Source organism: Bubalus bubalis, chromosome 23 (genome assembly GCF_019923935.1).
Source record: "Bubalus bubalis isolate 160015118507 breed Murrah chromosome 23, NDDB_SH_1, whole genome shotgun sequence".
NCBI classification, from domain to species: domain Eukaryota; kingdom Metazoa; phylum Chordata; class Mammalia; order Artiodactyla; family Bovidae; genus Bubalus; species Bubalus bubalis.
The window spans coordinates 11,770,557-11,794,690 of record NC_059179.1 but is presented as its reverse complement, the minus strand read 5'-3'; the positions used below and the strand labels follow the sequence as shown (position 1 = coordinate 11,794,690).

Sequence of the window (24,134 nt, the reverse complement as noted above, 5' to 3'; positions counted from 1 at the left end):
CCAACTCCCAAATCATGCTGAGTATGACCTCTAATTGGTACTTAGTGACACTGAAAACAAAACAAAAATCTTCAGTATAAGCACAGGTAAAAAATGATAGTGAAGAAATAAAATCTGCCTTCAGTACTAAATAGGCACGACATCTTACTCTTTATCCCCACATAACCTTACTTAAGACAAAATCTTTTGTAGTTATTAACTGAATTGAACTTGTGCAAATCCTAACTGTGCTAAAGATGATAAGCATAAAAGGGCGGGGGTGGGGGGGGAGGCAAGAACAGAAAGAGAGAGAAGATCATGACTGAACCTCAGAATTCAAGTTACAAAGTAATATCGTAAGGATGACAAGAAGCAGATTTTCTAAAAAGAGGAAAGACAGATAGATGGTAATCAGGGAAAGGAAGAAAGATTGTAACTCCATCATACTTGCTGTTTTCAATACAGCACTTCAAATTTGGAGTCTTCATGAGAATAGAATATAGCATTGTATAAATTATTTTCCTGAAGACTTCACAACACTGTTTACTACAGCAGGAAAGAGCCTAGCAAAATCACTTAAAACTGTTAAGTTTCCACATGGTTTACTTACAACAATCTGTTGTTTTAAGTAATTCTGAAATGGGGAGTATATACCAGCAGTAAAATGAATAAAATAACTGTCTCTTAACCCTCGGAGTACACAGCCATTTTTTCCTTTTCCCTTGAAAAAAATTATTCAAGTCAACATAGGTGTCAGCCACTGTGTTAACAGATGATTATGAAATCAAACTACTTAGTAGAGTTGACCCTTGAACAACACAGGTTTGAAATGCATGAGTCCATACATACACTGATGCTTTTCCATAGTAAATACTATTCAGAGTACACTCTGTACTTTGGTTGAATGCACGGATGAGGAGCCTCACACTCAGAGAGCCAACTGTACGTTACACAAGATTTTTCTGCACAATGACTGGCACTGAGCCCTCATGCTGTCCAAGGGTCATCTGTATCTTAATGGTATCTAAGTGTATTAAATATAGAATAAAAGTTAACTAAGGCTCTCCAAAACAATCTTTTAAGGTGTTCTATGTGTAGCAAGAAATATGCTAAATAATATTCATTCATCAAATGTATTACCTGACAGAGAGCCTCAGGAGTATGTTTAATATTATTTCTGTTCTTCCACCAGCTTGAAAATACACTACTCTTTAAAGAAGTGAAAAAGACAAGTTGGAGAAGAAGTTATTGTGCTAAAGAGTTTTAAACATAAATATTGCTTTTAGCATAAATATTGTCATTTATTATGTACCTATCACAGGTACATAATGTTAAAGCAAAACAGTTTAAACACGTTATATCTAATTCTTTATTTCAAAAGGAGGAAAGTGAGAATCAGAAAATTTATGTGACTTGCTGAACCGACATGGCTAGAATATGATAGAAGGTTGGTAACCCCACAATCAGAAAGCTGCAGAAGCAAATCATTTTTGGCCTACCACTAAATAGGATCCAAATTTTCATACTGGCTCACAGAAAAAGAATTTCTCTTCTGAAACCTACTATGATCATAGAGACCTAAGATTTTAACTAAATCACAAGGATTCTATTCAAGCAAGTTAGTCATTTCAGTTTCTCTAATTCCTTTATCCTTAATCCCTTTTCTATTCCACAGGAAGGAAAGTGACTAAGTATGAACAGAACTGGAATACTGAAATAGCTTTCTACTAAAATTCACCACCATTTGACCTATCACAGCTTCACTGAAACAAGGAAAAACCTACACATTTTAAAATCCTCAAGCTTTTTGTTTAAGGACTATTTAGCACAGCGACATTCTTAAGAGTATTAAATATACTGTAAACTATGACTCTGGGTTCTAATACTAGTGCTTATGCACAGGAGGGCAATGTAGCAGAGTTTAACTATATAGCTGAACAATAATAAAACTTACTTGTTTAGTTCACTTAATAGTTAAGTATTTACCTCTTCCATTTCATGACTTTTCCTCTTTCGGGCCTTGGGAATCTTAACCGTCACTGGTGAGGTACAACCTGGGTGTTTCACTGCCATTCTGTTTGGCTGTAAAGGTGTAAATTGAATCTCTAACTCAGGTTTTGGAAATCGAGTGCTTTGGTTATTTTCTGTTGACACTTCACAAGAGTCAAGGACTACAGATCCATCCTACAACAGAATTTAAAAGGAAAACAAATCGTATTTGCAGAACATGAATTTCTAAATTGCCAAAAATTACCTCTGTCAAATACCTATTAAAAAGAATGAATTGGGAAAGATAAAACGTTTGGGCCAAACGCACCACAACAGGGATAGAAAGAGTGAGTTGTCATCTACTTTCTCCAGGTTTACACATGGTACTCAGTATTTCCCAAACCTGTATCATCCTAAGAATACTCTGGAGAAATAGTTTTAAAAATTCTTGAACTCTACCACAAATTTACTAAACCAGGAATCTCAAAGGAAAGAGTCTAGATTTTTAATAAGCACCCTATCTATTCCAATATATACTGTTTATTGAAAGTTGCTCAGTCGTGTCCAACTCTTTAGGACCCCATGGATTATAGTCTTCCAGGCTCCTTTGTCCATGGGGTTTTCCAGGCAAGAATACTGGAGTGGGTAGCCATTCCCTTCTCCAGGGGATCTTCCCAACCCAGGGATTGAACCCAGGTCTCACACAATGCAGGAGGATTTTTTATTGTCTGAGCTACCAGGTAATAAGCACCCCCACTGTGGTAAACTACAGTTTGCTGTGAATACTATTCTTCCTCAAGAGTCTCATCCCCCCTCCCCTGAATGGAGGCTGGCTTCAATTGCTTCTATGACTAATAGCATGTGGTGGAAGTAACATGATTCTTCTGAAGCCTTGTAAGGAATGCCTTATGCTATTTTCCTGAATTAAAATGCCTTTCTCTTCCCATTCTCTGCTTGGTAAACTTCCATTAGACTTAAAGACCCAATATAATGTTACTTTTTCTACACAGCCACTCAAGCAAAATTCATCCTATCTTCCTCAGTGTCCCTTCTCAGCACTCTCTTCATAACACTCAGTCCGAACGGTCAAACAAGACAGTCATTAAATACCTGTCTTATTAGAATTCTTACTCCTTGAGGATGGCGATCTTATGTCTTTACCCTCAGAGCTTAGCAAGGTTCCTAACAATGAATGCTCCCATTAAATGTTTTTGAAATAAATATTTTAAAAAGTAATTTTATTTTCAAAAAGTGACATATGATTTTTATCTATTTCATAGGCACTCTGATAAACTCCACGCTATACAACATGAGTCACAGAACCCCAAGCCCACTTCAAACCAAAGAACTTCACTGTGAGGTTACTGGGATATGGTGATAAAGTTGTAAAGTGGGTAAAATTTCCAAAAAATACTATTTACTAGAATGCTTTTTAAATGGACTATTTATGAGAGAAAACAGTCATCCAAATTTTATCTTTGGTGGGATTTCCTATTTCTGACCATCAAATTTATTTATATTAAAAGATCTGTTGTTTGAGATCAGTATCATTTGGGGATCAAATTTCCTCAGGAGAATTGCATCTCCCCTCAAAAGCCTTTAGTTCTCCTTCCCAAGAGCACTCATAGCTAACTGTACAGCAAGATACCTTCAACAGCTAATTAAATTATACTTTCAAATGTTATTTAGTAATTAATGGTCATTGGCAAAGAGGGTTAAAGAACAGACTGTGTTATCAAATACCCACCTCTACTTCACCTCTGGAAATTTCAAAACTTGTTGATTGAGGTTCAGTTTCAACCCTGCCAGGATCTGTTGAACTCATTTGTGTGGGCTGGATATCCATGGTCTGTTTTTCCTAAATTAAGGAAATATTAAAGCAACAAGCCGCTGTAACTGAATATACATTAAAATAATTCACCTAAAGAATATAAAATCAAGATTTAGATGAATTAAATACTGGAAGTAACTAAAGACTTCAATGACCAACTAACTCTCCTTCTTCCTCTTTTGCATGCTCAGAGAGACTCGGCAACTTTCCAGCCTCTTCTGAGTCTGACCTAAACAGAAATTTGAAAGATTACTTTCAAGTTCCAAGGTGTTTTACATATATTCTCTCATTTTACTTTCACTGCAACTCGGAGTTAGATTTGGCAAGAATCATTATTTCTACTTTCTGTATACGAAATAGAGACCTAGAGACATTAAATAGCAAAACCACACTCTGTACTGAGCTAGAGCTTAAACCTCCCAAATCACTTTAATAATGTAATTCTGAAAAACTAGAGGTGTCTTAGGAATGCAACTAAGAATCAGAGTAGAAAAGACTATACTGATAACTAAACTTTTCCTTGCTGCACGCTCTTCATCCCACTTAGTCACAGGATATTCTCTATTCCTAAACCCTATCTATAAAAAAAAAAAATCATATTTACATTGCTAAACTTGATAAATTCCAACATGGACCCTCTAAACACTACCACCAAAATCAAAAGTCAAATACATCTTATGTCACCTACCCAAAATTGCAAGTAAAAAAGATCCTATTTGCACTCATAATGCAGAAAGCAACTAGCATGTACTGACTTCCACTGTTGTAATAACAGTGCTAACTGTTTTACAAACACTCTCGATAAATTTTCACAATTCCATTAGGAAGACATCATCACCTCTGATTTAAAGTTCAGAAATGTTAAGTAATTTTTCCAAAGGTCCCCAAACCACAATGACAGTAGCTGATACCTCCTTTTTCTAACTTTCTATTCTGTACAATTTATACATGCTAGATGCTTTTGAGCTGTGGTGTTGGAGAAGACTCTTGAGAGTCCCTTGGACTGCAAGGAGATCCAACCAGTCCATTCTGAAGGAGATCAGCCCTGGGATTTCTTTGGAAGGAATGATGCTAAAGCTGAAACTCCAGTACTTTGGCCACCTCATGCGAAGAGTTGATTCATTGGAAAGACTCTGATGCTGGGAAGGATTGGGGGCAAGAGGAGAAAGGGACGACAGAGGATGAGATGGCTGGATGGCATCACTGACTCGATGGACGTGAGTCTGAGTGAACTCTGGGAGTTGGTGATGGACAGGGAGGCCTGGCATGCTGCGATTCATGGGGTCGCAAAGAGTCGGACACGACTGAGTGACTGATCTGATCTGATCTGATCTGATCTGAATACCTGTTTTGAGCAGTCTTTCTCTGAGAATCACAAGGTCTTTTGATGTAAGAGACAGATACACACATACACATTTATTTTATTATTTATCTGAAGGCTTTAGAATGGCATATTTTCAAACGCCAATCATTTACTCTGCAAAGACTAGCTTTAGATGTACCCTAATTCAATTTTCCTGGGAAACAGCTATCTGAGAAATGCAATACTTTCTTCAGCTAGGGTTCCTAACTCCAGTGCATATTACAAAAGTAGCTCCTGGGAATTCCCTGGTAGTTCAGTGGTTAGAACTCGGAGCTCTCACTGCTGGTGCCCGGATTCAATCCCTGATCGGGAAACTAAGATCTTGCAAGCTGAGTGGTGTGGCCAAGAAAAAAAAAAGTACCTGCTGAATGACTCACATCTCCTCACCATTGTGCTTATTTTCAAAAACAGTGTGTATCTTTATCATAAATTTAGGATGGGCTCAAATATTTAAATATCAGCAAGAATTCAGGCTGAGTCACACTGCCAATATTTTAAAGATAGATGAGGGACTAAATCACCAGTTGTTTATTTTCTAAATACTCTACCTGAAGATATGGCCAAAATATTAGAGAAAGTACTATTCCTCAACCAGTCACTGAGGAGTCAACTCTGAGTAAACTCTGAAAACTCAAAATTCATGGCAAATATGCAAATAATATTTTCAACCTATGATTCCTCACTGATCTACTAACATTTTTATTCTTTAAAAGTTAATCAATTAAATAATTTTGGAAAACTCCTATGTTTAATCAAAAAAGGCATAGAAAGAATAAGATTCTACTGACTGTCTTAGAAGCCTCTGATGTGATCTTTTTTAATTGTTCAATTTCATTATCTTTTTGTACATTACTGGAGATCAGTGCTTTCAGCTGTATTTCTAAAGCTGCAACCAGTTGATCGCGTTCTTCCCGCCACTGCTGGAGGTTACCATCTTTCTCAGCCAACTGTCCTTTAAGTATTTCCTAAACAGAATAAACACAAAATGCTAAAGTAAATGTTGTAACATTATGAATCTAAGAATTTTTGAAGTTATTATGGATAACACAATAAATACAACTGTGAACAGAATACACAACAAATTACATAGACAAGTCCAGATAAAATATTTATTTAAAAAACCAAATACATAATACCTTTATATACCTTAACTATCCACATACTATATCCTATCCCACCTCATTCCAAAACAAAAAAAGCTTACTGGGCACTTCCTTCAATAAACAATTAGAGCTTTTAAACTAATTCTAGCATTTCCCTCAATATTTGCAAAATGAGATGGTAAAATTACAAAAAAATAAATGACAAAACCAATGGCAACAAACAACAGAAAAATGAAAATTAAAAATACGTTTTCACTGGGTTGAAAAATCATGAAATAGTGGCAAATTAGAGAAAATATGTGCAAGATCTAAACATAACTACAAGACACTGCTGAAAGAAATAAAGGAACATGTAAATAAACAAGGGGCTTCCCTGGTAGCTCGGACAGTAAAGAATCTGCCTGCAATGCAGGAGACACAGGTTCGATTCCTGGGTTGGGAAGATCCCCTGGAGAAGAGACTGGCAACCCACTCCAGTATTCCTGCCTGGAGAATTCCATGGAAAAAGGAGCCTGGCCAGCTACAGTCCATGGGGTTGCAAAGAGTAGAACAAGACTGAGCAACTAACACTTTCACTTTCTTTTTTAAATAAACAAAGAGAACCTGTGTTCAAATATCAAAAGATTCATTATTTTTAAAATGTCAGTTCTCCCTTAGAAGATCTAGAGTTAAAGCAACTTCAATAAAAATCCAAGCAAGTGTGTGTATCTGTGTGTCTGTGTGTGAGTAGAAGTGGAAAAGCTGACTCTAAAAATAACATGAAAATGCAAATGACAGTCAAATTTACTTTGAAAATGAAGTACAAAGTAGAAGCAATCATACCATGTCATTTTAAGCCTACTATATATAATAATAAAGACAGTGTGATATTGTCTTAAGGATATACAGACATCAGAGAACAGAGGATACAGTCCACAAATATTATGGTCAATTGATATTCCATAAAAATGTCAAAGAAACTCAATGGAGAAATGAACAGTCTTTTCTACAAAGGGTGATGGAACAACTGAACAGCCAAATGGAAAAAAAGACATAATCGCATACCATATACAAAAGTTAACCACTGGACCACTGACCTACAACAAAAGTTGCAGAGCAGTAGAAAAGCAACAGCTTTTTCAAAAAGTACTACCAGGTCGATTAGTAATTCAAATTTACAAGAACAATGACAGCCTTTACCCCTATCTCACCCCAACACAAAAATCAATACTGGAATCAAAATATGAAAGGTAAAACCCCAAACCTTTCTGGAAATAATGTAAGAGGACAGCTTCAGGTCCTTGAAGTTAATAAAGGAAAAGACTGAGAAAATGAATTAGAATAATTCTTCATTTCTGTTCTAAAAAGGCAATGAGAGTAAAAAGGTAAACCAGAGGTTGAAAGAAGGTAATTGCAACACACTCCTATCCAGAAAGTATAAGGAATTCCTGTATAAAAAAGATAGTCAAAGAGAAAATAAACAAGGGGACTTGGGTAGGCAGAGCCAATAAACAAAACATACAACAATACAAATTGCAGTATAAATGGGTAAAACTACTTTGAAAATTAGTCTGGCATTCTACTAGAGTTCCACATATGTTTACCGTGCCTGCCTGCCTGCTAACTGCTTCATTCATGTCAGACTCTGTGTGACCCTATGGACTGTAGTCTGCCAGGCTCCTCTGTCCATGGGATTTTCCAGGTAAAAATACTGGAGTGGGTTGCCATCCCTTCCTCCAGGGATGTTTACCCTATCCACTAGCGATTCTATTCTTGGCTATATACGCAATAGAAATGAAAGTGCACACGTGCACTAAGAGAAATATATGAAAATGTTTACAGGATATCTTACTCATAACAGCCCCAAACAGTAACAACCCCTATATCTTCAACTTTAAATTGAACAGACTGTGGTATACTTATACACTGAAATACTCAGCAATGAAAGGAGACTAACTCCAGCTACTTGGAACAAATATAGATGATCCTCACAAACATAATACTGAGTGAAAGAAGCCAGGCACAAGAAAATGCATTCTACATATTTTTATTTAGTAGTAATAACGAGCATTACTCTCACGTACTTTGTCATGTGACAAAGAAAACAGAGTTAGGACTCTAAGGAAACTTGACAACTAAAATGGAACACAGTATCCTAGATGTGATCCTATATCCAGGAAAAAAAAAATTAGTGGGAAAGTTGGTGAAATTCTATTAAGATTCATAATTTAGCAATCAGTATTGTAATAGTACTAATTTGTTGGTTTTGATCACTGTACTGTTGTTATGTAAGCTCTAACATCAGAAGTTGGGTAACAGGTATACAGAAATTCTCTGTACTAGCTTTGCAATGTTTCTGGAAATAAAGTGATTTCAAAATAAAAAATATTTCTTAAAATCTGTGGGAAAATCTTCTTTAACTTAGTGAAAATTAATGTTTTTGTACAGAAAAGTTTAGCTGATATAAGTAAAATTCTGTCATAAACAAAGGAAATGCCAACAGATGGCAATGTGATACTGCCATGTTACTATTACTGTAAATAGGGAACTAGGGCTAGGGTTAGGGTTAGGTTATCTTTTCACTTAAAGATAATATATTACTCAATAGTTTTCCCAGGATCAATGATGACTCTGAACTTTTTTCCGATTGAGTATCAAAGAGACGAAGTTGTAGATTAAAACAGGAGGAAAAAACACAAACAATAAGACAGAATTACTTGAGAACTATAGCTAGTGGAAACAGAAAGTTATTTCTACCTATAGTCTTCTAGAAACTATATAGTCGATGTTTTTTTTTTTTAAAAAAGATCTGACAAAATCAGCTTATGAGGTAAGATGCATACACCATGTTAGCAGAATCTACAGTTCAAAATGCAAATATTTTACATTACAATAGGGATAACCCTGTGGCAGTCAAAAGGAAAATATTTTTAAGTTCTGAATCTAGATATTGAGAAATAATTATTTTCCCAAAAATAAGAACTTCAAAATAAACTGGGATAGAAAACTCATCTTACAAATAGACAAACTGCCTTAAAAACAAACAAAAAAACCAAACCCACACAACCATGTAGACACTGATAAGAATCTAAGAATCCCAGGCAAAAAATTAAGAAGCCAAAGAAAGCAGGCAAAATACACAGCAGATAAAGTACAACTATTACCAACCATTTCATTTTGTTGCTTCAAACAATGCTCTTTGTCTTCAGCATATTTTTTCATCTCTTTGTTTCGTAGATTCTCAGCTTCTTTTGCTTGAGTGATAAGCATCATTTTTTCTTCTAACCATTTTTTTCTTTCAGCTTCATGTTTCTGTTCAGATTCCTACATGTAGAAATAGCACAAGTAACTATCACATGTTTTGAAAGCAGTTAATAAATCTGCATTTATCAACATTTCCATATAATCCGTGGCTCTTCATTTCACCTTTTCAAAAACTTAAAACAAGCATTTTTCTTTAAATAATGACAAAGTTTGAGTATATTTCAGACTATAAAATGAACAGTTGGTTGCTTTCCTAAATAGCTATTTCATTCATAAACTTAATTTTGCTATAAAATCCACTTAAGAACTTTCCTTCATCAGTGAGCTTAAGAAGAAATAATTGAAATTTCTGAAAGAATTATAGAGAACCAAGTCTTTTTAAATGCCAGATTAAAAAAAAAAAATTTGATTTGTAGTGGTCATTTCCAGCTGTGATTCCAAAAATAAACTTTTCCCAGGTATCAGAGATCAGAACAGTCGCTCAGTCGTGTCCGACTCTTTGCGACCCCATGAATCTCAGCACGCCAGGCCTCCCTGTCCATCACCAACTCCCGGAGTTCACTCAAACTCACGTCCATCGAGTCAGTGATACAATCCAGCCATCTCATCCTCTGTCTTCCCCTTCTCCTCCAGCTCCCAATCCCTCCCAGCATCAGAGTCTTTTCCAATGAGTCAACTCTTCCCATGAGGTGGCCAAAGTACTGGAGTTTCAGCTTCAGCATCATTCCTTCCAAAGAAATCCCAGGGCTGATCTCCTTCAGAATGGACTGGTTGGATCTCCTTGCAGTCCAAGGGACTCTCAAGAGTCTTCTCCAACACCACAGTTCAGAAGCATCAATTCTTCGGCACTCAGCCTTCTTCACAGTCCAACTCTCACATCCATACATGACCACAGGAAAAACCATAGCCTTGACTAGACGAACCTTTGTTGGCAAAGTAACGTCTTTGCTTTTGAATACGCTAAGTTGGTCATAACTTTCCTTCCAAGGAGTAAGCGTCTTTTAATTTCATGGCTGCAGTCACCATCTGTAGTGATGTTGGAGCTCAGAAAAATAAAGTCTGACACTGTTTCCACTGCTTCCCCATCTATTTCCCATGAAGTGGTGGGACCAGATGCCATGATCTTAGTTTTCTGAATGTTGAGCTTTAAGCCAACTTTTTCACTCTCCACTTTCACTTTCATCAAGAGGCTTTTTAGTTCCTCTTCACTTTCTGCCATAAGGGTTGTGTCATCTGCATATCTGAGGTTATTGATATTTCTCCCGGCAATCTTGATTCCAGCTTGTGTTTCTTCTAGCCCAGCGTTTCTCATGATGTACTCTGCATATAAGTTAAATAAGCAGGGTGACAATATACAGCCTTGACGTACTCCTTTTCCTATTTGGAACCAGTCTGTGGTTCCATGTCCAGTTCTAACTGTTGCTTCCTGACCTGCATACAAATTTCTCAAGAGAAAGATCAGGTGTTCTGGTATTCCCATCTCTTTCAGAATTTTCCACAGTTTATTGTGATCCACACAGTCAAAGGCTTTGGCATAGTCAATAAAGCAGAAATAGATGTTTTTCTGGAACTCTCTTGCTTTTTCCATGATCCAGCAGATGTTGGCAATTTGATCTCTGGTTCCTCTGCCTTTTCTAAAACCAGCTTGAACATTAGGAAGTTCACGGTTCACATATTGCTGAAGCCTGGCTTGGAGAATTTTGAGCATCACTTTACTAGCGTGTGAGATGAGTGCAACTGTGCGGTAGTTTGAGCATTCTTTGGCATTGCCTTTCTTTGGGATTGGAATGAAAACTGACCTTTTCCAGTCCTGTGGCCACTGCTGAGTTTTCCAAATTTGCTGGCATATTGAGTGCAGCACTTTCACAGCATCATCTTTCAGGATTTGGAATAGCTCAACTGGAATTCCACCACCTCCACTAGCTTTGTTTGTAGTGATGCTTTCTAAGGCCCACCTGACTTCACATTCCAGGATGTCTGGCTCTAGGTCAGTGGTCACACCATCATGATTATCTGGGTCATGAAGATCTTTTTTGTACAGTTCTTCTGTGTATTCTTGCCATCTCTTCTTAATATCTTCTGCTTCTGTTAGGTCCATACCATTTCTGTCCTTTATCGAGCTCATCTTTGCATGAAATGTTCCTTTGGTATCTGATTTTCTTGAAGAGATCCCTAGTCTTTCCCATTCTGTTGTTTTCCTCTATTTCTTTGCATTGATCACTGAAGAAGGCTTTCTTATCTCCTTGCTATTCTTTGGAACTCTGCATTCAGATGTTTATACCTTTCCTTTCCTCCTTTGCTTTTCACTTCTCTTCTTTTCACAGCTATTTGTAAGGCCTCCCCAGACAGCCATTTTGCTTTTTTGCATTTCTTCTCCATGGGGATGGTCTTGATCCCTGTCTCCTGTACAATGTCACGAACCTCATTCCATAGTTCATCAGGCACTCTATCTATCAGATCTAGGCCCTTAAATCTATTTCTCACTTCCACTGTATAATCATAAGGGATTTGATTTAGGTCATACCTGAATGGTCTAGTGGTTTTCCCTACTTTCTTCAATTTAAGTCTGAATTTGGCAATAAGGAGTTCATGGTCTGAGCCACAGTCAGCTCCTGGTCTTGATTTTCCTGACTGTATACAGCTTCTCCATCTTTGGCTGCAAAGAATATAATCAATCTGATTTCGGTGTTGACCATCTGGTGATGTCCATGTATAGAGTCTTCTCTTGTGTTGTTGGAAGAGGGTGTTTGTTATGACCAGTGCATTTTCTTGGCAAAACTCTATTAGTCTTTGCCCTGCTTCATTCCGTATTCCAAGGCCAAATTTGCCTGTTACTCCAGGTGTTTCTTGACTTCCTACTTTTGCATTCCAGTCCACTATAATGAAAAGGACATCTTTTTTGGGTGTTCTAAAAGGTCTTGTAGGTCTTCATAGAACCGTTCAGCTTCTTCAGCGTTGCTGGTTGGGGCATAGACTTGGATTACTGTGATATTGAATGGTTTGCCTTGGAAATGAACAGAGATCATTCTGTCGTTTTTGAGATTGCATCCAAGTACTGCATTTCGGACTCTTTTGTTGACCATGATGGCCACTCCATTTCTTCTGAGGGATTCCTGCCCGCAGTAGTAGATATAATGGTCATCTGAGTTAAATTCACCCATTCCAGTCCATTTCAGTTTGCTGATTCTTAGAATGTCGACATTCGCTCTTGCGATCTCTTGTTTGACCACTTCCAATTTGCCTTGATTCATGGACCTGACATTCCAGGTTCCTATGCAATATTGCTCTTTACAGCATCGGACCTCGCTTCTATCACCAGTCACATCCACAGCTGGGTATTGTTTTTGCTTTGGCTCCATCCCTTCAAGAGTAACTTGTGTAACAGGACAAATATTTATTAAAGAATACAGGGAATAGCTGGATAGAAAATACAGTTGATCAGTAAATTTTAAAGAGGTTTCCATAGATCCTTGAAGTTAAAAAACATCTCATTTATACATTCAAAACTGATGTAAAACTTCTTTTGAAGCAAAAATACTACTACTACACTAAAAGCTATGTATTTAAAAATCTACTGTTTTTACAACTTACAAAACCACTGTGCCAGATAAATTATCACTACTCCATCACAGAATTACAAAGTTTAGTATCTAAGATACATGATTATATGATTTTAGAATGCAAAACAAACCAGTATTCCTTAATATGAACATTCTCAAAGTAATCAGTGTAAGTTTTCATAACTAATGGATTATCCACTCTGTTCCAGCTGCTTTCGGTTCTGACAACGGAAAGGATAAATTCTACAGTGTGTAATTAATAGTTACAAAAAAAGAAAGGAACGGATTTATTTGTTTAATATCTGATTATATACAGCCTGAATTTAAGAAAATAATTTAGATGCAATCTTTTCAAAACTCATTACTATGCTTTCTTCAATGCCAAAACTACAGTTGGATTGTAACTTCTAATAAATAAAATGTATAAAATTTTACATAATATTTGTTAAGTCCCATTAAAAAATCTTTGCCCTGTATGTCCTATTCTACGCATGGTATGTGAAAGCTAAATACAGAAAAATATATAAACAGAAAACAGGTTATCTTCTATGTAGTAATAGTTTCAAATGTAGTAATATAGTTTCAAATGTATTCCAATGTTCAGACATACAATTCTATTCTTTTCCAGCTTAATAATTAAATTTACATAATCAAAATAACTTTCCTAATAGTTTCATCTCTACAGCAGTATTTGAAGAGTTAAAAGTTTAAACAGTAGAAAAATAGGTACAAAGACGTAAGACATGATGATACAAGAATTAAATATGTAAAACTGAAGACCCAACCACGGCATTTTCATTGGCACTTAGTAGCTTGTATTCTAGGGAATCTCTTCCCCATGTCATTTCAATGTGTACTGAGAAATTACATTCTAACATTTCCTAGCTATGAGTACATCCATATCTAAATTAATTATAAAATATTTACTAAATAATCTTAAGAGAAATATAATAAATATATAGATAAAATTACACATGTAGATAAAAATCATACCTGTATCTCATCTTGAAGCTTACTGAGTTTTGTATTAAGTATATCTGTGTTATCCTCAAATTCTTTATTTGAACTTTGATTGTGTTTGGCTTCCAAATTCTTGCATTTTTCCTTCCATTCTTCCAATTCTGATATGGAAATATAAATTTTTTTTAAACTACATGCAAAAGTTATACTGCACAGAGATGTATGTGGCATGGGATACAGACAGGAATACAGACAGCAGAGCCCAGAAGCAGAAGATCACAGGCCAAGATACTAAATAGAACTGAGACCATTCTGGGCTTCCCTTGTAGCTCAGCTGGTAAAGAATCCACCTGTAGCACGGGAGACCTGGGTTCGATCCCTAAGCTGGGAAGATTCCCTGGAGAAGGGAAAGGCTACCCACTCCAGTATTCTGGTCTGGAGAATTCCATGGACTGTATAGTCCATGGGGTCACAAAGAGTCGGACACGACAGAGAGACTTTCACACACGTATACGCACATACATACACACACACACACACACACACACACACACACCATTCTACAAGTTTACCAAATTCTTAGACAAGAACTACGAAAACCTCTCAATAACTCATTTAATAGTGTTCTGAGTATACAGTTTAAATGCATGCCAATATATAGGAAACCTCATGCTCTCAAAAATTAAAAAAAAAAAAACCCAAAACCCACTGATGGTATTCTGAAGGATAGAATCAGAGTATTTATTGAGCTAAACATACAAGGTGATACCAATTGCTGTAGAGAGGTGAAAAAAGTTGAAAGTTTATTCTTAACATCTGGGGAACACTGCAAGCTATCATCCAGTTATTATGAAAGTGTACCGATTCCTTTTTTCAGTGAGATACAACGATCTTCATCACAGTAAACCTAACAAGTGACAGGATATTCCAAAAAGGCAATAAATACTTTCTTATTATAAATTATTATAAATATTAAACCACATTAAAAAGGAAAGCAAACTAGTAAAAGAAAGAAAATGAAAAAGTATGCTTTGAAATATGTAAGCAATCTTGTTTTACCTGTGGCCAGTCTTTCAGTTTCCTCAAATTTAGCCTCAAGCACTTGATCTTGTTCTACCTGAGTTTGCTCCTGTTCTTCCAGGGTCATTTGCATGTCTTTGATTATTTTTTCTTTAACACTCAGATCTAAAAATTTAGAAAGAACATTTTAGAAATTATTAATATCTACATCTAGATATCCATATTGAAAATTAAGTTAACTTAAATAGAATATGAGTTCCACATAGACAAAACTTTGTCTCGTTCACTGCTATATTTTCAATGCCTATACCAGTACTGGCATCAATGAAGGATCAAACAAATAACTGATGTACAGATGAATGCAAGAATAAACAGAAAAGCTTTTCAAATAAAATCATTTTCAATACAATTAAGTTATTAATAAAAATCATAAAACTATTATTTTACTATTCTTCACTTAACTGTGCTTTAGATACACTGTGTTTTTTATAAATTCACAGTCTGTGGCAATCCTGCATCAAGCAAGTCTATAAGCACCATTTTTCTAACAGCATTTGTTCACTTCCTGCCTCTGTATCACATTTTAATAATTCTATCATTATTGTTGTGTTTGTTATGATGACCTATGATCACTGATCTCTGATGTTACTACTGTATTTCTAGGGGGGACGCTATGAACTACAACAATGCAAGATAGTAAGATTAACCCATAAAGACTGTGCATGCTCTGACTGCTCCCATGACCAGGTATTTCCCTGTTTCTCCCTCTCCATGGACCTCCCGATTCCCTAGGACACAACAATATTGAAATTAATCCAATTAATAACACTACAGAGGCCTTTAAGTGCTCAAGTAAAAGGAAGTGTTCAAGGACAGTCACACAACTCTCACTTTAAATCAAAAGCTAGACATGAAATGATTATGTAAAGAAGGCATATCAAAAGCTGAGACTAGCCAAAAGCTAGGCCTCTTGCTCCAAACACTTAAGTTATGACTGCAAATTAAAGTTCTTCAAGAAACTTTAAAGTCCTACCCCAGTGAATATTCAAACGATAACAAAGCGAAAGAGACTTACTGCTGATATAGAGAAACTTTCAGTGGCCTGGATAGAGAAATCAAAAATAACCACAACATTCGCTTAAGCCACAGCTTAATTTAGAGCAAGGCCCTAATTCTTTCCATCTGATGAATGCTGAGGGGTAAGGAAGTTGCAGAAGGAAAGTTTCAAGCTAGCAGAGGTTAGTTCTTGAGGTTCAAGGAAAGAAGCTGTCTCCAAAACATAAAAGTGCAAGGTGAAGCAGCCAAGTGCTGATGTAGGTGCTGCCAGTTATCCAGAATATAAAACTAAACTGCTGCAATCTCATGATAAAACTTGAACAGACGACGAGTTGCTTCTTATGGAGGAGCAAAGAAAGTGGTTTCTTGAGATGGAATCTATTCTGAGTGAAAAATGTTGAAATGACAACAAAGGATTCAGAATATTACATAAACTGAGTTGATAAAGCAGTGGCAGAGTCTAAGAGGCTTGACTCTAATTCTGAAAAAATTCTACTGTGGGTAAAAAGGCATCAAACAGCAGAGCATGCTGCAGAGAAATTGTTTATGAAAGGAAGAGTCAATTGATGTGGCAAATTTCCTCATTGCCTTACTTTAAGAAACTGCCACAGCCACCCCAATCTTCAGCAACCACTACTTTGTTCAGTCAGCAGTCTTCAGCATCAACGTAAGGCTCTACTCTTATCAGCAAAAGATTACAGTTCCCTGAAAGCTCAGATGATGGTTAGCATTTTTTAGCAATGAAGTATTTTTTAATTAGGTGTGAGCACTGTTTTTTTAAACATAATACTATTATGTCTTCATCTGGAAAAGGTAAAGAAGCAGATTCTCCCTTAAAGCAACCAGAAGGAACACAGTTTTGCAGATATCTTGATTTTAGCCTTATTAGACCTTTTTCAGAGTCCTGACCTCCAGAGTTGTAAGGTAATGTATTTGCATCATTTTAAGCCATTTAACTATGTGCATGGGTGCTAAGGGCTTCCCTGGTGGCTCAGACTGTAAAGAATCTGCCTGCAGTGTGGGAGACCTGGGTTCGATCCTTGGGTTGGGAAGATCCCCTGGAGGAGGGCATGGCAACCCACTCCAGTATTCTTGCCTGCAGAATCTCACGGAGAGAGGAGCCTGGTAGGCTCTACAGTCCACAAGGTTGCAAAGAGTTAGACATGACTGAAGTGATTTAGCGTGCATGCACAGGACCAAATCTGAAACATCTCTGAGGTACATCAGTACTAATAAACACATATATTGGGATTTAAAAAAAAACAAAAAACCCTATATGACAAAATTTAAATTGAAAGACGCTTACTCCTTGGAAGGAAAGTTATGACCAACCTAGATAGCATATTCAAAAGCAGAGACATTACTTTGCCAACAAAGGTCTGTCTAGTCAGGGCTATGGTTTTTCCAGTGGTCATGGATGGATGTGAGAGTTGGACTGTGAAGAAGGCTGAGCGCCGAAGAATTGATGCTTTTGAACTGTGGTGTTCGAGAAGACTCTTGAAAGTCCCTTGGACTGCAAGGAGATCCAACCAGTCCATTCTGAAGGAGATCAGTCCTGGGATTTCTTTGTAAGGAATGATGCTAAAGCTGAAATTCCAGTACTTTGGGCACCTCATGCGAAGAGTTGACTCATTGGAAAAGACTCTGATGCTGGGAGGGATTGGGGGCAGGAAGAAAAGGGGACGACAGAGGATGAGATGGCTGGATGGCATCAGCGACTCAATGGACATGAGTTTGAGTGAACTCCGGGAGATGGTGATGGAGAGGGAGGCCTGGCGTGCTACAATTCATGGGGTCACAAAGAGTCGGACACGACTGAACGACTGAACTGAACTGAACTGTTAATATTCTTCAACCAAAACTAAAACTAAAATTTTTACCTCCTTAAAACAATAAATTCTCAATCCCAAATTTACTTTTTTGAAAATCTCAAGTAATTATTTTTTTTGGAAAAATTTTCAAAGCAAAATATTTACTTCTAGTGTTTTTTAAACCAGCTCCTCAGGAACAACTGTGCTATTTATAACCTTACTAAAACTGTTTCTGGCCCTTTAAAAAATGACTATAATAATGGATTATAAATAATTCTAACCCTACCTGAAAGAGATAAGGAGGAAAGACTGGCTTATTGTCTTTGGTGACACAGTACCAGGGCTCACTTTCCACACCTCTTACCAAGAGGTAAGAGGTTCATGTCAGAGGTGATGAATCTATAAATGCACAGCTCAAACTCAGAGCACTAAAAGTAAACTAAAAATGACACAAATATCTAAAGATGGCTCCCTTAAAATACTTACTAAAAAGTAAGCTTAAAACAAAACAATGAGAAAATATTTTGAGTAATTTTCAGTATTTCTGTTCATTGATATAAGCCACCAGGAGAATTAATGAAACAGAATTCTTTCTTAGGATTAAAGAAGTACTGGTATTCTACCCCAAATTCTTCCTTTGAAAAAGCATGATATGCAAATATATTGACTATATAATCACAATTTTATTCAAATAATCTGTTCTTCTGCTCTAAATTAGAGGGTTCAAAAAAAGGAGTTTAAGTATCTAGATAGCAATCAGTAAAGTCCCAAGACACCAATGATAACTTCACTAATGGCTATCCATCTATTTTGAAAGGCAGAAACAGTAAAAGAAAAAAGATAATTATATTGGTCACAGCCTCCAATAACTGAACTTTATTTCAAGAAAAGAGTCAAGAAATATGCAACAAATAAAACACAAAATAAAGCAAAAGGACAGGAACTAGATATTTCATCAAAGCTATCTAAAGACAGCTATGAATTATCATAGCTAAATAAATGCCTGGCAGACAATCAATCAATCAAGTGTTTAACATTCAGGGGAGAGGATCACTGAAAGCTATATAATGTCCTAGCAGGCTTCAAGGAGGAAAAGCTTAAGCATAATGTTCGAGAACAGGTTGGTTGTACAAAGAAGGGACATTGCACCAACCTGTGAAAGAAACGACATACAAATGTCATGTAAAACTCTGGATTAGAAATACTCAGTGATTGGGAATTTCACGGCAGTCCAGTGGTTAAGATCTCTCACTGCCAGGGCCCAGGTTTGATCCCTGGTCAGGGAACTAGATACCACATTCCACAACTAAGAGTTCGCATGTCACAACTAAAGATCCCAAGTGCCACAACTAAGACCCAGGGCAGCCAAATAAACTATTTCTTTTTAAGTGAGAGAATTCACACTTCTCAATTTCAAAACTCACTAAAAGGTAGATAACAATACTGTATGGTACTAGCATAAGGCCTGACATAGAACAATGAAACAGAATTAAGAGTTAGGAGATAAATCCTTACATTTATGGTCAACTGATTTTCAACAAAGATGCAAAACAATGCAACAGGAGAAAGAATAGTCTTTTCACCAAATGGTGCTGGGACAACTGGATCTCCAAATGAAGAAGAATTAAGTTAGACATCTACCTCACATAATATACAAAATTATACTCAAACAGATTAATTCAAAGTGAATCAAAGACCTAAATACAACAGCTAAAAACTATAAAACCCTTAGAAGAAAACTGAGGTAACTTTAGATTAGGCAACAGGTTTTTAGACATGATACCTAAAGCATAAGCAATCAAAACAAGATAGGTAACGTCAAAATGAAAAACTTTCACTTTGTAAACATTGTAAAGCAACTATACTCCAATAAAAATTAACTTAAAAAATTAAAAACTTTTATCTATCAAAGGACACTACCCAGGAAGTGAAAAACCACCCACAGAATAGAAGAAAACATTTATCTGATAAGGGTCTAGAAGCCAGAAAATATAAAAATCACAACTCCACACACACACACACACGAAAAAACAAGTGGGGGGAGGGGGCAAACAACCCAACTGCATTGTCTGAGGGGGCAACTTTTGCCCAAAATAGGCAAAGCACATTAAGGACATTAACAGACATTTCTGCAAAGAAGATATACCAATGGCCAAAACAGAAGACAAGATGCTCAATATCAGTAGGAAATGTAAATCAAAACAACAAACAGGACTTACTGTGTGGTCCAATGGTTAAGAATCTGCCTTGCAATGCAGGAGATATGGTTTCAATTCCTGGTCAGGAAACTAAGATCCTACATGCTGTGGACCAACAAAGTCCACGTGTCTAAACTACGAAGCCTGTTCTGTGGAGCCTGTGCCCACAACTAGAGAAGCTGTGCACCAGAACAAAAGATCTCAAAGACACAATGACGATCCCATGCTGCTGCTGCTGCTAAGTCGCTTCAGTCATGTCCGACTCTGTGTGACCCCATAGACGGCAGTCCACCAGGCTCCCCCATCCCTGGGATTCTCCAGGCAAGAACACTGGAGTGGGTTGCCATTTCCCTCTCCAATGCATGAAAGTGAAAAGGGAAAGTGAAGTTGCTCAGTCGTGTCCGACTCTTAGCGACCATAGACTGCAGCCTACCAGGCTCCTCCGTCCATGGGATTTTCCAGGCAAAAGTACTGGAGTGGGGTGCCATTGCCTTCTCTGGGAAGATCCCATGGACCACAACTAAGACTTGCTGCAGCTGAATAAATAAGTGAACCAAAATGACATACTCCTTTATACCCACCAGCATGTCAGGGGAAAAATTTATGTCTACTCCCTGTGAATATGACCTTACTTGGAAAAAGAGTCTTTGCAGAAGTAATCAAGTTCAGAATAAGGTCATACTGGATTAGTGTACCTGAATGCAAAGTTGCTTCAGTAGTGTCCAACTTTTTGCGACCCCATGAACTGCAGTCCACCAGGCTCCTCTGTCCATGGGGTTCTCCAGGCAAGAATATTGGAGTGGGTTGCGCCAGTGGGAAGTCCCAGGGGATCTTCCCAACCCAAGGGTGCAGTCTATGTCTCTTGCATTGCAGGTGGATTCTTAACAGCTGAGCCACTGGGGAACTCCTTTTACTGGATTACAGTGGGCCCTGCTGCTGCTGCTAAGTCACGTCAGTCGTGTCTGACTCTGTGCAACTCCATAGACGGCAGCCCACCAGGCTCCCCCATCCCTGGGATTCTCCGGGCAAAAACACTGGAGTGGGTTGCCATTTCCCTCTTCAATGCATGAAAGTGAAAAGTGCAAGTGAAGTCACTCAGTCGTGTCCGACTCTTCGCGACCCCATGGACTGCAGCCTACCAGGCTCCTCAGCCCACGGGATTTCCCAGGCAACAGTACTGGAGTGGGGTGCCATCACCTTCTCCACAGTGTGCCCAAATTCAACATAATTGGTGTCCTTGTAAGAAAAGGGAAGTCTGTATGGCAACAGATAGGGAGAAGAAACACACTCAGAGGGAAGATGTCTATGTTAAGATAAAACCAAACTGGAGTTCTGATGGAAGCATGAATGGAGAGTGATTGCTAATCAGTACAGCATTTCTTTCTAGGGTGATGAAAATACTCTGGAATTATATAGTGGTAGTGGTTGTACAAGTTTGTGAATATACTAAAACCTACCAAACTGTACACTTTTAAAGGGTAAATTTTATGGTTTGTATATCTCAATTTAAAAACTCAATAAGATACCTAGGTAAATGGCATTCAGTATTTAAATAGAACTTTAGAAGCCAGGGAAGCCCTTTAGAGCTAAAAATGTACTTTTTGGCTTGCCAGACAATGTCTAATACAAAGTTAAAATCACAAAGGTGAAGGAACTCAACAGTGAAAACAAAGACAAAAAAGATAATGATGCCTTATTCAGGAAATTTGTCACAGCGGCTAAGGTCCATTATGAGAGAAAGGCAGTAACCAGAAGAATAGATCACAAAAGCCAAGGTAAAGAGTTTCAAAAAGGGAGAAGTGACACATCACCTTTATACTTAGAAAAAATACTCCTATATAATTAATACTACTTAAAAAACAAAAACGAGAGAAAACGAATTGACGATTAAAAAATAAGGAAAGGACGGATTGCAAAAACCAAAAAGATCCGACACTATGTAGGTTACAAGTGGCCTGGATGAAAGTTTAGAGAGAATGGAGAAGATGGAAGATTAAGAGCACTCAAAATGGGCCTACACCACACATCTCAATATATGGCCAAGAAATAAAATATTAAAATATGAAAGAAACTATATTCTGGTTCAAAGAATGTTTTATAGAATAGCCAAGATCTATTCACACCTGACAACAATGACAAAGGAGCTAAAATAAAGGAAAATTCCAAAAATATTATGGAAATATGAGATGCTTATGGGGCAATGGCCTAAAAGGGTACGAAAAATAAGATTCTGTAGGGACATATATTTTCACATCCAAGTTACTGATCCAAATTAGTCCCTCTTCATTGATAAACTTCAGGGTGGTTAAGTTACTCTTGAGAATCAATGCTTTTCTCTTTTGATAAAGTTACATTTTATGTTGCCCTTATTTCACTTCAAAATTTTCAAAGGAAAATGATGAACCAATTGTTATTCTAGCTACTTATTTTGCAGTCTTTTTAGTACTGGAAGAAGAGTTTTGTTTCTGACCTTTGCACACTCTCTCATACTGTTGTATAGCTTCTTCCACTTTTTGATTATTTAACTGCTCCTGCAAAATGAAAGAACATGAAATGCAAGTGAAACTTAATTATACGCCAGTATTTAATAGTGGGATTTGAACAGGGTTTATTATCAACTTTGAAATCCATCTCCTAGAAGGCTAAGTCTTAAGCTTCCAAGTTTGTTCCACCTCAGAGTAAAGGTGAGAGTGATAGTAAGAAAAAATAAAACAAAAACAACCCCCTCCAACTTTATACCTTTAATCTACCTCAAAAATGCCAAATCATCTTCTTCACTCAACATTTTAAGCTAGCATATATGTTCTCTTACACAACACAAAAAGCATAAAGGGGAAGAAATATATTTAATATGGGAACAACAAAGTAAACCATAAATAAATTCTTTATCAAGTAAACTCAAGATGCAGAGAAAATAGGGCCCCCACATCCCCTATATGTAGAAAGTAGCTGGAAGGTTTGAAAAAGACGCAACATTAATTTAGGAACACTGGAAATAGTTTTAACCTGTCTGGTAATCTAACCTTCCATCTGGAGCTGGAAGGATGGTGAAGAGACAATGAAAGAAAACGAGGGAGGAACTATGGAGGTGGATGGACAGAGACGGATGGAAACACAGAGAACTACAAAGGTTGATGGACAGGGACAAAACAGACTGGAAACATCACTACAGAGATGGACCCACAGAAAGGCAACAGAGAACCAAGAAGGTGGACGGACAGGGTGGAAACAGACGGAGAATGACGGAGGTAGACAGATGGAAAGCGACTGAGGTGGATGTAGAATGATGCAGGTAGCATGACACAACTGAAACAGAGAACAAGGGATGGTGGACAGAAACAGACGGACAATGGCAGAAGTGGGTGACCAGAGACCCGAACGCTGAGAACAACACAGGCTGTTAACAGAGAACGATGGCGGTGGTCGGACAGGACAGCAGCAGATAGAGAGCAACAGAGGTAGGCAGATGGGGACGGAAATAGACGGAGAACAAAAGCGGTGGTCAAAGGTGGTCCGACAGTGAGGAAAGCACCTAGTCGGTGTCTGGTTACACAAGGGTGCACTATAAACAAAATTTCCATCTGTTTTGACACCTCACCACTCCTTTGGATTGATGCTCAAATCATTTATCGCCAAGTACTCATAGCTATTCCTCAAAGTCCCCTAAAGATCCCTAAGGTGTTGGAATCATGAACTAATTGTCTTCTTGAAAGTAGGATTTTAACAGCTTTTTCCCCCTAAAGGCCTCCAAACATCTCTTGAAAACGTGACTATTGTTCTGCAGGTGCAGGGAACATGATGGCGGACTAAGACATCCCCCTGAAACTGGGCTCCCAAGGCCTGGGAATCTCCCCTAAACCCGGGGCTGCGGTGCCCTTCCCTGACGGCAAATGCAAATGCATCTTTGGAGCAATTCCAGCTATTCTAGGCACCTTGACCAGACAACTGGGCTGGGTTTACCACCTAAGAGTCCTGAGTTGTGATAAACATTTTAAGGCAGGAGAAGAAAAAAAAGAAAAAT

The 24,134-nt window shown here is 37.5% G+C and overlaps 1 protein-coding gene across 5 annotated transcripts in view; it reads right to left on the bottom strand.

The window, feature by feature from the left end:
- Positions 1-24,134, bottom strand: part of KIF20B (kinesin family member 20B) — an 85,231-nt gene that overhangs the window by 7,865 nt on the left and 53,232 nt on the right. For 3 of the 5 annotated variants that reach the window (XM_044935222.2, XM_044935221.2, XM_044935223.2), the window contains exons 23-30: positions 22,584-22,644; positions 15,088-15,213; positions 14,062-14,189; positions 9,413-9,568; positions 5,951-6,127; positions 3,716-3,826; positions 1,966-2,163; positions 1,120-1,188 (exon numbers count right to left, since the gene is read on the bottom strand). In XM_044935222.2, coding sequence (XP_044791157.2) covers positions 1,120-1,188; positions 1,966-2,163; positions 3,716-3,826; positions 5,951-6,127; positions 9,413-9,568; positions 14,062-14,189; positions 15,088-15,213; positions 22,584-22,644 — 1,026 coding nt within the window. The remainder of the gene's footprint in view (positions 1-1,119; positions 1,189-1,965; positions 2,164-3,715; positions 3,827-5,950; positions 6,128-9,412; positions 9,569-14,061; positions 14,190-15,087; positions 15,214-22,583; positions 22,645-24,134) is intronic. The other 2 variants (XM_025274110.3, XM_044935224.2) reach the window with 1 other exon arrangement.